Below are 14,471 nucleotides of genomic sequence, written 5' to 3' on the forward strand. Positions count from 1 at the left end.
GACTGTGTCTTACATAGCATCGCTGTGAGTCGGAATCGACTCCGTGGGAGTAGGTAGGCCACTTCGTTAGTACAGATTTATTACTCACTCTTTTTTCTTTTAACTTTAAGACACTCTTATTTGGTTTTATTGTCTAAATTTGTCACGTGGTAATGCTAATTTTCCCTGATGTCCACAGATGTGTATAGAATCGCCATTCCTCCCAGGGGGCAATCTGCCTGCTTTCAGAACAGTGCGGTTGGACTTTATATGGGAGGTGTGGTTCAAGGTCGGGACATGGCCTCATTCTCCTTCATTTGATTCTTCAGTGACGAAGCCCCCTGCCTCATTCTCTCTGCGGGGTTTGTTTTCCTAAGGCTTTGGGGAGATTTTTCAGAACTCCAAGTCATTTTAATTTGAAGAGTTTCTCCATTAATAATGACAGTTGTGTTTTTTCTTCTTTACAGGATAATAGATCTTCCACTAAAATTGTTGAAATGAGGTCTAGTTATCTTCAGTTACAATCACAATAATACTGTGAACATGTACCAAAAAAGACAGAAAATGCCAAAAACATTGAAAGAGACCAATCAGAAAAGTCCAATTTTTTTCTTCTAAAATTATATTCTTTCTGGCTCTCTCTCAGAAAGAAAGGCGTTCTTTATATAACCACTACAGAAAGAATGCAAAGGCTTGCCCTACTTTTACAAAACCCTTAAGTATTATTAGGCCAGAAGCAGGCCTTATTGTGGAAACTGTCTTTTTGAGTAGGGGTGATTTAAAATAGGGGATTTAGTGAAATTATACAGAATTCTTCTTGGCCACGCGCACATATCCTGCTCTGTCCTGTAGCAATACCACGAGGCAGAATCGACGCAAAGTGAGTGGGTGTTTTAGTTGGAGTTGCACCCTGAGGAGCCCCGGTGGGGTGGTGTTTAAAGTGCTCTATTTTTAAGCAAAAGATTAGCGGTTTCCAAAACTGTACATTGTTATGAAAGTATAACACTTCATCTTTCTCCCTTGGGGTACCTGGGAGATACACACACACACATTATGTATGTGAAATATGTATGTGTATACATACACATGCATATGAACTATAACAAGTAAACCTGCCTTCAGCCCCCACTTTACCCTGAGACCTGAAAAAATATACTTAGATATCATCCCAGAGCTTTAGATATAAAAATCAAATCAAATTAATTAAAGGGGGTGGAGGGGAGGTGGGGTGGGCATATGAATCAATAGAACTGAGATTCCAAAGGATTTTTGATGACTGATTTTCTGAAGGTAGAAAACCAAATCTTTCTTCCAAGGCCCCTACGAATGGAATTCAATCTTCAAACCTTGGTGAAACTGTCAAATGCGTTTGCCATTTGACCATCCACAGCCTCCAGCTTTGGATTCAGAAGCTTTGATGTACCTGTGAACCAAGCATGGCGTTGACACCTTATATAACATTGTTTACTTTGCAAAGAATACCAACTACATCTCATCAATGAACTCAGTTTAATTTAATGAGAACAGTGTGGAATTTTGGGTCAGATCCAATAAATCACCTTCTTGTGGTCTAGATGGAAATTGTATCTGCCTTTCAGATTTGGTATAAAGAGTGTTGTTGTGTATTGTTGAATCATTTACAATTCCTAGCTATGTGATAGCACAGAGTAGCACTGTTTGGTAAGAGTTTTCGTCTGTAGACTTTAAACAAAATTTTATTGACACATAATCCACATATCATATAATTCAATAATTCAATTATATCAAGATTAGTTTTACAATCATTACCACCATCAATTTTTAACATCTTCTTCTTTCTAGTGTTCATTATTATTAGCTCTCTCCTTGCCCAAGCATCCCCTGCCCTTCCCCCCCCCCCCAGCCTAGACACCATCCGTCCAGTGTCTGTCTCTCTAGAATCATCTATTCTGAATTTCACATAGAGAAAAGCATAGCCGTTCACCCATCCCCCCAAATCTAACAACAATAACAAAACAGTCAAACCTCAGCTTAAAAGAAAGTAGAAAATATGAAAAACTAGACATTTTTTAAATGGGGGCTAAAGAGAGATGAATTGATAGGTGTCTGCAGTCATCCACTTTCCAGGGCACTCTGCGTGATAGCAAGGCCGTTACGCCCCCAGTCTGTGGCTCAAGGGGATTCACCAGCCCCTTAATCCACGTGTTTCTCCATTACTTTTATTTTTCAATGGAAACAACTTTTAAATGGGTCAAGGGGGAGAGCAAGTGATAAGATATTACAATTTAAACTAACTCCTGCTGCCATAATCAGCTTTACAATGCTGTCTGCCTGATAGCCAAGCGATCCTATCCCTCAGCTATGGGCCGCATGCGTTGGACCTACAGATGGATTTGGGGCTAGCTAGCACTGTCATGCCTTCTTCAAACCAGGTGTTCGCAATTTAAGTTCTGGCACCATTTCCTCCTTCTGATTTGGATTGCCTTATTTACTGTCCTTGGATTACACAAGCTAGTGTGCTTCTTCCATGTTGACTTTTTGGACACCTTATTTAGATGTGTCCTTGTTTGAATGCAAACCTTTAAGACCCCAGATGCTATTCTTTCTGGTAGCCAGGGACCATCTAGCTTCTCCACTGCACCTTGCTGCCAAACCCACGTCTTCAGTGATGTCATCATGAGGGCAAGCATCAAAGGGTCATGTCCCAAGAATTAATTATTCTTACATTGGGGCTGGAATTAAGCATGAGCCAAAAATGCATTCATATATCTATGGGTTATACCTGTATTTGGTTCGCTTTAGAGACAACATTGTCATTTTACATTAGAGAATATTATCAATCACCTCCCTGGGGCATGAGTCAATTCGATTGATAGTGTCATTAATTTAGCCAAAGATGTAGAATTTGAAGCATAATCGAGAGAAGGAAAGTATACACGTAAGGCTGGCTTTATGGGAACAGATCACCAGATCCCTTCTCCCGTGGGGAGGTGGGTGGTTCCCAACCTTCACCCAACTCACCATAAAGAGGGGGTTTTTGCTGTTGTTTTGGGGAGGGTTTCTTCTTAATGCTTTGAATTACAGCCACCAGAGCTGGAAGAGTGGTCTGATAATGGAGCTAGTCACCTATAGTCGTTTTCATTGTCTATCCCGGTTGATTTGCAGAGAACCGAGATCTCAGTGTGAGTACACTTGAGATGGAATTTAACTTGTGGTAACATGAAATAGCTTCATTCAGCTTCCCCTTTTCAAGCATCAAACAACTTGGATAAGCCTTCAAGGCCCCCAACGTTCCCCATTCCTTCTGGTTCTGCACAGTACTTACCTGGTCTGTACAGCTAAGAAGATTTATCTAGGAAACACGTTTCTAAGAATTTAAAACACACCATGACTTTAATGTCTCCTCTAACACCTGTGACTTGCCAGGAGTTGAAGATCAATACAAATAAGATTGCTAGACTTGTTAAAATATATAGTAACTTGCCTTGTCACTCAAAAGTATGGTGTAAAGACACTGTAGAGGCTAATGATAGGTAACGACTGATACCACACTAAGATCACTTTTTGACTTTTGGAAGGGTGAAGTAAAACGTCAACATGAAAAGTAAATGGATTAGACTGAAGGGTAGTGTTAATAGACCTGCTGGATATTGTAGAGAATAGAAAAGCTATATTGTGCTCATTTTCTCTATGAGTTTGTTTTAATGAATTCGGTAAAGTTGGAAAAAATGTTTTTTCCCTTAGAAATGTCAAGTTTACCAGTTGTAATTTATATAAATATGCAAAGTAATGTTTTCCTTGTTTGGTTAGTTAATCTGAATAAATTGAGAAACTAACCAAAAGGCTATGGACAGACAAGGTCTTGCTTGGGATAAACTGTCGATTCCACTAGAACTTATCTTCCATTCCATTTGTATTGAGCAATCAGCACTTGTTTAAACTAACCAAGCTGTTTAAAAACAACCATCTAGCTATTGTTAGATAGTTTAGCTTTGTTCCAACTGATATTTAGAAATACTGTCACAAAAGTTTGAAATTGATGGAAGTACGTAATTGAAAAAAAGGAAAAGACTGCACTGGGAAACATACGTCGCTACTTTGGCTCTTGGCAAGTAGGAGGCTATTAATAAGACTCCATCATCTCTGAGTCTGAAAACTACAAATGGCTACAAGATTATGGAGAGAAAAGGTACTTGACTATTTTATAGACATGTGAAATGTAAATAGTTATTATAAATTATCTTTGAAAATATTTTTGGTCTATAGATGACAGAAGACAAATAGGAGATTTATAGGATCTGTTTGACATCTCATAGCTCAAGAGACCAGAATTCCTGCTTCTCAAAACCCACCTTAATTTCAATACATTAGGCTTTTCTTAGATTTGGAATGAGCGACTGGTGTTAGGTAAGGAGTTTTAAGGTGATAGACTGTAAGGGCTAAATCTGCATCTTATCTAACTCCGATTCAGACTTCATTCGTTAGCATCACTAATCAGCAGCACTGGTTTGCAGTATTAATAGAAATTTCAAATGCAACGAAAAGTGTTGATGCTCATTATATGCCTTTTTCCTTACAAACAAAGATTTTTCTTTTACAGAATGCCTCTATTTCCTTTTTTTCCCCTTTTGAGGTAGCACATATCCACCTCTAATTAGCTCAAAGTTGAGTATCGTGAAAGTCTTTTGCTTCAAATGTGTTTGCATTGACAAAAACAACAGGATTCTCAGCCCTCTGAAAGTAACTCGATTTGCACTGTGTGCAGTTGTGTTGGACCTATCAGTAATGCAATAAAAATATGTTCTCATTCAATAACTTCATTTAAAGATATTTGTACATTTAAGTAAACTCCATAAAAGATCTTATGTAATTATGAATGCTCAGAAATTTTTATTGTGGTTCTGTTGTTAGACCTCCATGTAACCCTTGTGTGTATGTAGAAAATAACTTGTAGAACAAATCTTTCATTTTTGTTCAAATTGAAATAAGTTGATAGATAATTATTTAAGAGTTGAATGTGTGAGTTAAAAAGATAATCTGCTTCAGTGATGTTAAAAAAGGAAGACGGATGTTGGAGAAAATATACTGAGTTCAATTTATATAATACATATCTGTTATGTAATTCCTGTTGCCTATTTCTTACATAAAGAGAAATACAAGGACTGAAATAATATGTCTAGTATGTGTTCTTGTACAATCCTAGGAATTGACAAATTTTGGCAAACAGTTTTTTGTATTTCCAAGAACTAATTCAATATATTAGAAATGTGTTATTTTTCTATGATTTTCTTTCTACAATATAAATATATTCTGATTTATCCTTTCTTTGGGCTATAAATCCACAGTTGAGTAATCCTTATCTACATTTTTTTTCTACATATATTTTTTCCACACCTCCCTGTTAGTAGCTTATCATTACACTAACACTAACATACTGCAAGAGTCTCTATTTTTATCAGTCTCCTCATAATATCATCCACTATTTTAAGGTTCAATTCATGCTATTTTCCTTCTGTGTATCCATAGGTAGCAATCAGGTGCTGAGCACTAGATAACTATCCAATAAATTAATGACCAAATAAACTAGATATGTAATTGATAGCATTATATGTTCTTTAACTGCTTTATTTAAATCTTCCAGTTAAAACTCAGGTAATGGGTGAAATAAAGATTGCATTGAAGAAGGAAATGAAGACAGATGGTGAACAGCTGATAGTTGAAATCCTCCAATGCAGAAATATCACTTATAAATTTAAATCTCCTGATCACTTACCAGGTATCTAGTTTTATTATAATGTGCAATATGGTATCTCAAATAATTTATTAGAGGTATAGTCTGAGCACCTTGGATAATGCTAATGACAATTCGGGCTGTATTATATCAGAAAAAATAGCAGAAAATGCCAAAATAGAATTTTTATCTATTTTGTATTAGTATCTAAAGGATTGATTTTTCCAGCTTTTAGCTAGTTGGGTTTTCAACATATAGACATAGAATATGTTATTGGTATAGTACAGGACAGTGGATTTAAATCACTAAGAAAATTAGTGCATATGTTTATAGCTTTTAAGTCGTTGAAGAGAAATTTTATACAATCTGTTTTCAAATGTTTAAAATGTAGGAGGAGCTCTTGGTAGGCAATTATAATTTTCCAATATAAAATGTTGTATTATTTGACTCAAAATAACGAACTCTGTTTGCAGATTTATATGTGAAAATATATGTGCTGAACATCTCTACTCAAAAAAAGGTGATCAAGAAAAAAACACGAGTATGTCGACATGACCGAGAGCCTTCATTTAATGAAACGTTCAGATTCAGCCTGAGCCCTCCTGGACACTCTCTTCAGGTAACTCTGGTAACTGATCGTCGTGCATGCGGCTCTTTCCATTCATCCATTCAACATCGATATACCAGATGGCATTGACAATGAAGTCAATCTTAGATGGATTTATTCCCTGGGGTCCCTTACAATTGAACATCGTACTGCCCCCTTTCATTTGGTTACCAAGCCTCCTCCAGTCTCCCAAAGTTGATTTCCTATTTGTTTCTCTTACTGGCACATTCACTGCCACTGTCCCTCCTTAGGCCCCCACCTCTGCTACACAAACCAGTGGAGGAGGGTACCAGTACTACTTTTGACCCAGTTATTGCTCCGTGGATTTATGTCATTACACTGATGCCAGTTCTCTGGAAGTAAAAACACTGGTTGTCACATTACAACCACTCATTAGTTAGCCATGATCTTGGCACATTCAGAGTCCTCCAAAGTGAGTTCTAATTTTATCGATTTAATTTCATGTAATTTATTGATATAATTTCATTATACACCAGTCACACCAGAATCTTTTCAAAGGAGGTTAAGCTCCCAAACCTTTGCTCCTAGCTTTCTTTCCTTTTAAAGCTCCTTTCTGCATTTCTCTCCACCCACCAGAAAGTTCCACATCTAACAGTGTAGTCAGTGGTTTTACTGATGACTCGATATATAATTCCTTCATTCAACCTTAATCATGGAAGATTTTGCTTAGCCGCATACCATCCCATACTGTGTGGAACAGAAATGTATGTATGTACATGTCATTGGAGTCTATAGCGGTAGCTACACACACATATATGTGTTTATGACTGCTGGCACTGCGGTCAAGTGCAAGCTACTAACCCAAAGTGGGCAGTTTGAAGCCCCCAGCAGATCTGCTGGAGGAGATATCGCAGTCTGCTTTTATAACAGGTGATGGTTTTGAAAACACGATGCGGTAGTGAAAATACATTATAGAGCGGTTCTGAGCCAGAATCAACTTGACAGCAATGAGTTTTATATATATTTTTACTATGTGAACTATTAATGATGTCCTGTTGTGTATGTGTACATCTCTATCTATCTACAGTGTTAATATAATGATTGATTCCACTTGGCACCCTCTCTATTTCTTTCAACTCATCTCTTTAAAATATCTTGGGTTGAAGAGCCTAAAGATCTTAACAAATATAAATTCTATATATTATTTTTAAAGATCTTTAAAAGTGCCTACTGTAGTGAAACCATCAGTGAATTAAATACAAAATAAAATTAATGCGATGTTCAATATTCTTTGTGAACTTTTAATATGCTCAGTTATCAGATAAGTTTATAATTCAGGCAGTATTTTTCAAATGTTGAAAAAATGTGCTTAACAGAGATATTCTGTGCAATTTTTCACTAATTTGAGCATAAGCCTAGTCAGAATATATTGCTATTTGTTTTACATTTTGAATTCCCATGTCCTTCAAGATGTACCTTTGGCTTTGTGAGAGAATAAAAAATATCAATACTAATTAATTTATAATATGTAAATCTTTGAAAGTATCTTGGATATTAATTCTTCTATAAGGGTGCCTGCTATTTCCTTCCATTACCGTCTCCCCTCTGTACAAGTTCTTTGATAATCAAATGTTCTGAAAGGAGATGGAAAATATTTACATAATTTTGATTTCCCCCCCTAGATTTTACTTTTCTCCAATGGAGGAAAGTTCATGAAGAAAACTCTGATTGGTGAAGCCTGTATCTGGCTTGACAAAATTGACCTAAGAAAAAGAATCGTCAACTGGCATAAACTTTTGGTCAGTCCAACTCAAACTCATTGAAGAAATACGTCTGCTCAGGGCCTAGAATCGGATCTAATGGGCCACCATCATAGTCCAAGATGATTGTATCCAACTGTGTTTTCAGTGGCACAGAAGAGAGGGGTATAACAAGTTACACGTACCTGTATCATTGAAAAGATCTGGTTGTGGAACCCAGAGGACGATTCAACAAAATAAAAGTTCATCTGTTGAAGGGAAGAAATGGATGGGGCAGTTTTGAGCCCATTTATTTCTCCAGACTTCCAAGGGGATTGAGATATACATGCTGAATATGTACATCAAAATCACTGAGCAGAGTTGAGCTGCAAGTTAAGGCCTAGGCTCAAAGATCTAAGTGGTTTCCAATGCACACATAGGTAATCCTTTATGTCAAAGAACTTTGGTCAAAAAGAAAGAACTGATAACAAATAACAGATTTCAAAGGTCTGGGAACCTTTCTTCTTATCTTACACTCTCCAACAATTGACTGTTTGGGGTCCTGCCATAGGATTCACCTATGGCACATGCCCAGGACTGGAAGTGAGGTGGTTGTGTTCCTAAAGACAAATGGAAGAGGGAAGGAAGAATTGTGACAGGCAGACCGCATCATGATGTGTAGCTTGTCTCTTGCGTCTACCTGCTACAAGAGAATAAGACATCCATTTTGAAATCCATGTGGCAAAAGCACATTTGTTTCAGTAAAACTTGAAACACTTGTCGAAATGAGATTACAGTTATTCGAGAAACAGAGCTCCATTTCTCTACACCTTGATGACTGACTAGCAAAGAAGAATGGATGTTGCCCACAAAATCCTGTAACCCTGGTTGAAAACACAAAAACCTCTCCAATTTACCCTGGAGCCAAGGCATTTTCAATCTATGTACCAAAGGAACTAGATTAAATTTGTATGTTCTAGGGAGCATGATAACTTTTTCTTTATGAAATTCCAAATAAACGCATATCCTACATATTCCATTTATCTTGAGTGGTATATCGATGGAGATAAAAGTTTTCCTCCAACAAATAGATCATATTAATCTTGTGACATGGATTCACTAAATTGGTGGCAGATTCTTCTCTTTGTCATGTTGTTCTCCCCTCTCCAACACAGTGATTGTAATGTAAATCCTGACACCAAGTTCAAGTCCTCCTCTGTGTGTTTGGTAACAATGTCACAGTGATGAAGTCCATCAATGTTGGAAACATAGGTGAAAACTCAGAACCAGATTGAAGTGAATCTATTCTGAGCTGGTTTAATAACAGAATAAAATGGATAATGTCTAAATCATTGAAACAAAGCTATTGTTTTCTCTATCAAATAATCCGAATAAAGAAAGCATCGTGGAGTTACGGAAAACATACTCAATTGGGGTTTAAAATATGGTTCCTTGTCTTGGTTCTTTTTCTGACTGAGTGGGTCACCTTGCACATGTCACTTAAGCGCCCTTTCCCCTGATAATTTTCTGTGCAGGATAAAAGTAACTATATATCCCCAGCCGTCCTGATGAGATGTTAGGATGTTAAAACCATGTTATTGATGAATGAAGATGAAAGCACACTTTCAAATATAGTTTTATATAAGAAATGAGGAACAATTGTTAAGTAGCTTTTTATTTCTCAAATTTTTACATGGGAGAAAGCATCCTCCAAACAGTGGCATGAATGACAGCAGAAAATTAACTCAGAACCTCTTCTTTCTCTCTACTCTCTCGGCTATAAGCTTACATTTAAATGGAAGAGGGAGGTGAATGATTAAATAAAATTATTGGGGAAAATTTAAATTAAGTGAATTATATCAATTATTGTAAGTAATCATATTAATTAGTCTAAATTAAACCATCTCTTTATCCCTTCCCCATATTCCACACCGAAATGAGTAACCTGCTTCTAAGAGAATTCTGATCTTAAAGTCAGCTTCTTTGTTCATGGGTGAGGGATTACGGAGCCGACAAAATCACCTATAAATAATGTTGGTTGTATATTGAGTTTTCTCATGTACAGAGGGTACATGCCAGGCCATAAATCTTTGCAAAACAAAAAGGTACTATTCTTAACACAGGATGGTAACCATCACTTTTATCCCCTCCATTTTTCACCCTCCTCTCCCCAGACAATGTGATGTCCTTCACCCTTGAGGTTGCTCTGCTGGGCTGGGTGTGAGGGGGTCACTACATATGTGATATTGCTGGATGTTTTTAACGTGACAACTAGATCTGCCGATGGTTGCCATGGATATTTCCAGCAGATGCTGGCACTTGAGGAAGCCTATAATTATCATTCACAATTGAAAAAGAAACAGGACCAGAAAGAGCTGCTTCTATAAAAAGGCTCTGCTCTTTGGCATTCAAAGAAACCATAGCTCCCCTTTGCACCTTTCCCGCAGCCGCTTGCTACTCCATGGAGGCAGGAGAGGTTTTAAAGTTTTCGATTAATTTAAAAGCTCATTTCTTTTGGAAGAAATATTGACACTACCAACACAAATCACCTCCCCTGGTACTATCTGACCTAAAAAGAGTTAGAGTCTGTTCGTTGACGGGCCTCTAGATTCCAAGGAAGGAGTGGTGAGGCCCGATCGATCATGCCCGTTATGACAGGGCTTCTTTGTGTCCACCAGCGTCCCTTCCAGAGCGTGTGCGGTCCTGCCAGCTTGTGCCAGGTTTGCAGGGGATGACACTTCTAGGTTGTACTGGATTATTCTATGCAACACCAATCCTGATATGAGCGATTTCTCCTGGATAATGTTAATTACCCTTCGTACAATGAGACCGTTTCTTTTTTAATTAAAAATAGGGCTCTCGGTGTTTTTTACTTTTTGTATATCTCATAGCACATGATTTTCCACTATTTTTAAAATTTTTATTGGAGTTGCCTTTCTTTTCTTCTAAGTCTAATAGCGACAAACTTTATAATCTCTTAGTAACATATTGATTTGCTTAGTTTGATTAGAGCACTGAAGTTTGAAATTTTTTTTTCATATTTTCCCACAAGTTGACTGAGTCAGAGATGAAAGTTGCTGGTTGGTTTAAGATTTGATCCTAAAGAAATTTCAGATATAGAAGCAAAAGCACAGTCTAAAATTTCACAGAACAGTGGGGATGTTGGTTTGCCTCCTGACAGTCTTCACAGAATGCATAACCCTGGCAGCAAGATGGCGGTGGCTTCCTAGTTGGTGCGTTCTCTTTCTTAAAATCAGGAAGATTCTTGGTGACTGAACACTTTATTTATGATTGCACTTTAACAGACTAAGAGGGGTAGAGAATGTCTTTGCTCCTAACCGTTGCCCCCATTCAATTAACCACATTAATCAGATGTATATTTTGAGCATATCAGTGGAATTAACTTTGTGGAACACACATGTTAAAACTGTCGTATCGGGGGGTGATTAGAGCTGGTGGCCAGCTGACACTGATTCTTACTATCAGAATGCTTACGATGACCGTGGTGATAGCTATGCTGATACCAGTGGTGACGTGAAATGAAAAAAACACACAAAACTATATGCTACATCGTGCCCAATTTATCAGGAATTTCTTGATCGATGTTTCATTTCATTATGCTATCACAAAGATGTTTATAGTATTTTTTTACTTTATTATTTAAATCACAATAAATGGTATTTTTAAAAGCTTATTTTCATTGATACAAGGTCTAATATTCCAAAATTCTGGCTAAGTACAGCTAGTGATCTATGTCTTTATGATTATTTGTGTGGCAGAAGTGATCCCCCACCATTTTTTTAGCTTGAAATTGAAGTCAAAGAAAGCTCTTTGAATAGTATGAGCTGTTTCTTTAACAACTACATGTCTTGATGTAATATGAGAATGAATGAATGAAACAGATACACTGATTGAATACCACACACTGATGTCTTCTGTATGTTCCATGTTGTTATATCAGTAAAGGTATTCACTCAACCAAAATCATTTGATTAAATCCTTATCTGATAGGCAGATTGAAAGCATTTTCTTACTTTGTCACGCTGTACATAACTATACATTTGGTAAAATAGACAAAGCAGAAATTTCAGTTTTATTTAACCCTCAGCATGTGAACTGCCTCTCGGTGGACTGTGTCTGTGTTGTTTGCTCCTGTGCGTCGTGCTCCCGCTGCTGATGACTGTGTGCGCTGACAGCCTATCAAACCACATCTGATACGAAAGGGGAAAAAAACAACATCTTGTCCGAAAAAAATAGAAGCTAATGAAATTGATTTCAGAGTTAAAGAATAAAGTATTTGGAGATATGTCTTGTTTCTAACTCTATGTTGCATGCCATGTTGGTATTTTGCTGTGCTTTTTTTTTTTCTGTTTCAGCCAAACCTCTCTGAAAAATCTAGTGGACAAATATGAATTCTTGGGCTAAAGGTTGTATAAAGAGAACTGAAAATAAATGAGAATTGTATCAAAAATGCTTGTAAATCTGTCTTGAGTTTTACTCCATGTAAAAATATGTCTTGGTTTTGTGATTGTATACCAGATGTATCCTGATAACTTATGCAAATTGTGCTGTATAAAGGCTGTTGCCTCAGCCTTACCAATAAATATGGAGAATATCAACTTTGCCTTCTTGTATTTATCAACCTGATGAAAGTAATATATGTATATAATAGAAGATAAAACTTTATGGAACATTTTCTCTAGAAATTGTTTCATAAATACATTTACCCACTCAGTTTTAAAAAATATATTATAGACTACAGCATGATACAAAGAGAGAGCAAAATTAAGCTCCATAGCTTAATAAATTATTAAATGACAAATATTTTTCTAAACCACATTTGAAGTCAAGGAATTAAGCTTTGCTCGCCCTTCTTTATGAAAGCCATAGCTACCACACACCTACTTTTCTCTCTTAAATATAAATGCTCTCCTGATTTGTACAGTCATTACCTAATTAATCAACCTCATCTGTCCAATAAATACCCAAACAGAATTTTATTAAAAAGAAGACTTTTCTATGCCTTTTGGAATCACCCTTTATCATGCGCCTCTCCTTGATTGAATAGTACCTGGATTTTTACTAAGTTTTATCATAATATTGATCTATATTCCTATGGTACAGTTCACAAACTCTTCTGCCTCTGTATTTCCCATAAATTGGTATTTGCCTCCACGAAATTGATGTAACCCTTATTCATGTTGGCAGTTTATTCTTTTCTCTTTTTTAATTACTGTCATTGAGTCGTTTTTGACTCGCAGTGACGCCGGAGGGCAGGTAGGCCTGCCACTGAGCGTTTCTGAGACCATACATCTTGGCAGAAGTAGGACGTCACCGCGTTCTCCGGTGAAGTGGTTTCCAATTGCTGACCTTGGAGTGAACAGCCCAACATCTGCCCCCTGAGCCACCGGGGCTCCCATTCTTTCTTTGGGAGACATCCAAAGTCTGTTTGTAACGCTTGCAGTCACTCTTGCCTGCAGTATATCCATTAATTGATCACACATTGCAAAAATAGTGGTATTTCAATTCAACCATTACTTCGTCATATAAATTGATGTGATTCTTTGAGTACTTTATCGATTCCCTTTAAAGGAGATGTTGATGTGTAAGAACATAAACATTTAAAAGAAAGTCATATACTATTAAATTCCTTATAACAGTACAATTAAGTCTGCCAGTGAATTGTAATTGTCTAGAATGTATCGTTGTATTTCGTCCCACTCCTTCCCCAGTTCTCACTTTACCTGACTCCTGTTCATTCCTGTAGTCTCAATATGTGTGTCTATTCCAGAAAGACTTCCTGCACACCAATATTTCTGCCCTCAAAAAATTCTCTGACCACCAGCACCCAATCCTGTTCTTCTCACTCTTCTGGTACCCTGTTTCATGCTATAAACATAGATCTGTAAATTGGTAATAAATAGATATTGGATCTTGTCAATTCTGCCCTCGTCCATGCCCAACTTTGTGTCATGATATTATGGTCTATGCCAGTGGTTCTTGACTCTTTAATTCCTTGACCCTTTAATACACTTCCTCATGTGTGGCGGCCCCCCACCATAAAATTACTTTTGTTGTTAATTCATAACTGTAATTTTGCTACTGTTATGAATCAGGCGATCCCTGTGAAAGGGTCAAAAGGGTCACGACCCACAGGTTGAGAACCGCAAGTCTATGCCAATCGTTCTCCAAGAGATGGCGGGGTGGGGGGAGAAGGGGGGAGAAAAAGCCCTTCCATTTCCAAAGCCAGCTCTGTCCAGTAGAACATTCTGAAATAATGCAAATCATCTATAGCTACACTCTCCAATACAGGAGCTAGGAGTCACATGAAGCTATTGAGCAATTAGTGCACATCAATTTAAATTAGTTATTAGTTAAATTTAGTTATTTAATTAAACCTAAAGTATCACATGTCGCCAGTGACTACATATTGTACGGCACAGTCTTGGAGCATGAATTGCTATGCATTCACCCA

General features: G+C 37.2%; 1 protein-coding gene across 1 annotated transcript in view; it reads left to right on the forward strand.

Moving 5' to 3' along the window:
• The window catches only part of PCLO (piccolo presynaptic cytomatrix protein), a 367,625-nt gene extending 359,545 nt beyond the window's left edge, over positions 1 to 8,080 (forward strand). The window contains exons 24-26 of the mRNA XM_075557645.1: positions 5,600 to 5,734; positions 6,163 to 6,308; positions 7,940 to 8,080. Coding sequence (XP_075413760.1) covers positions 5,600 to 5,734; positions 6,163 to 6,308; positions 7,940 to 8,080 — 422 coding nt within the window. The remainder of the gene's footprint in view (positions 1 to 5,599; positions 5,735 to 6,162; positions 6,309 to 7,939) is intronic.
• The last annotated feature ends 6,391 nt before the right edge of the window (positions 8,081 to 14,471 follow it).

The sequence above is a fragment of the Tenrec ecaudatus genome, chromosome 9 (genome assembly GCF_050624435.1).
Source record: "Tenrec ecaudatus isolate mTenEca1 chromosome 9, mTenEca1.hap1, whole genome shotgun sequence".
Lineage (NCBI taxonomy): Eukaryota > Metazoa > Chordata > Mammalia > Afrosoricida > Tenrecidae > Tenrec > Tenrec ecaudatus.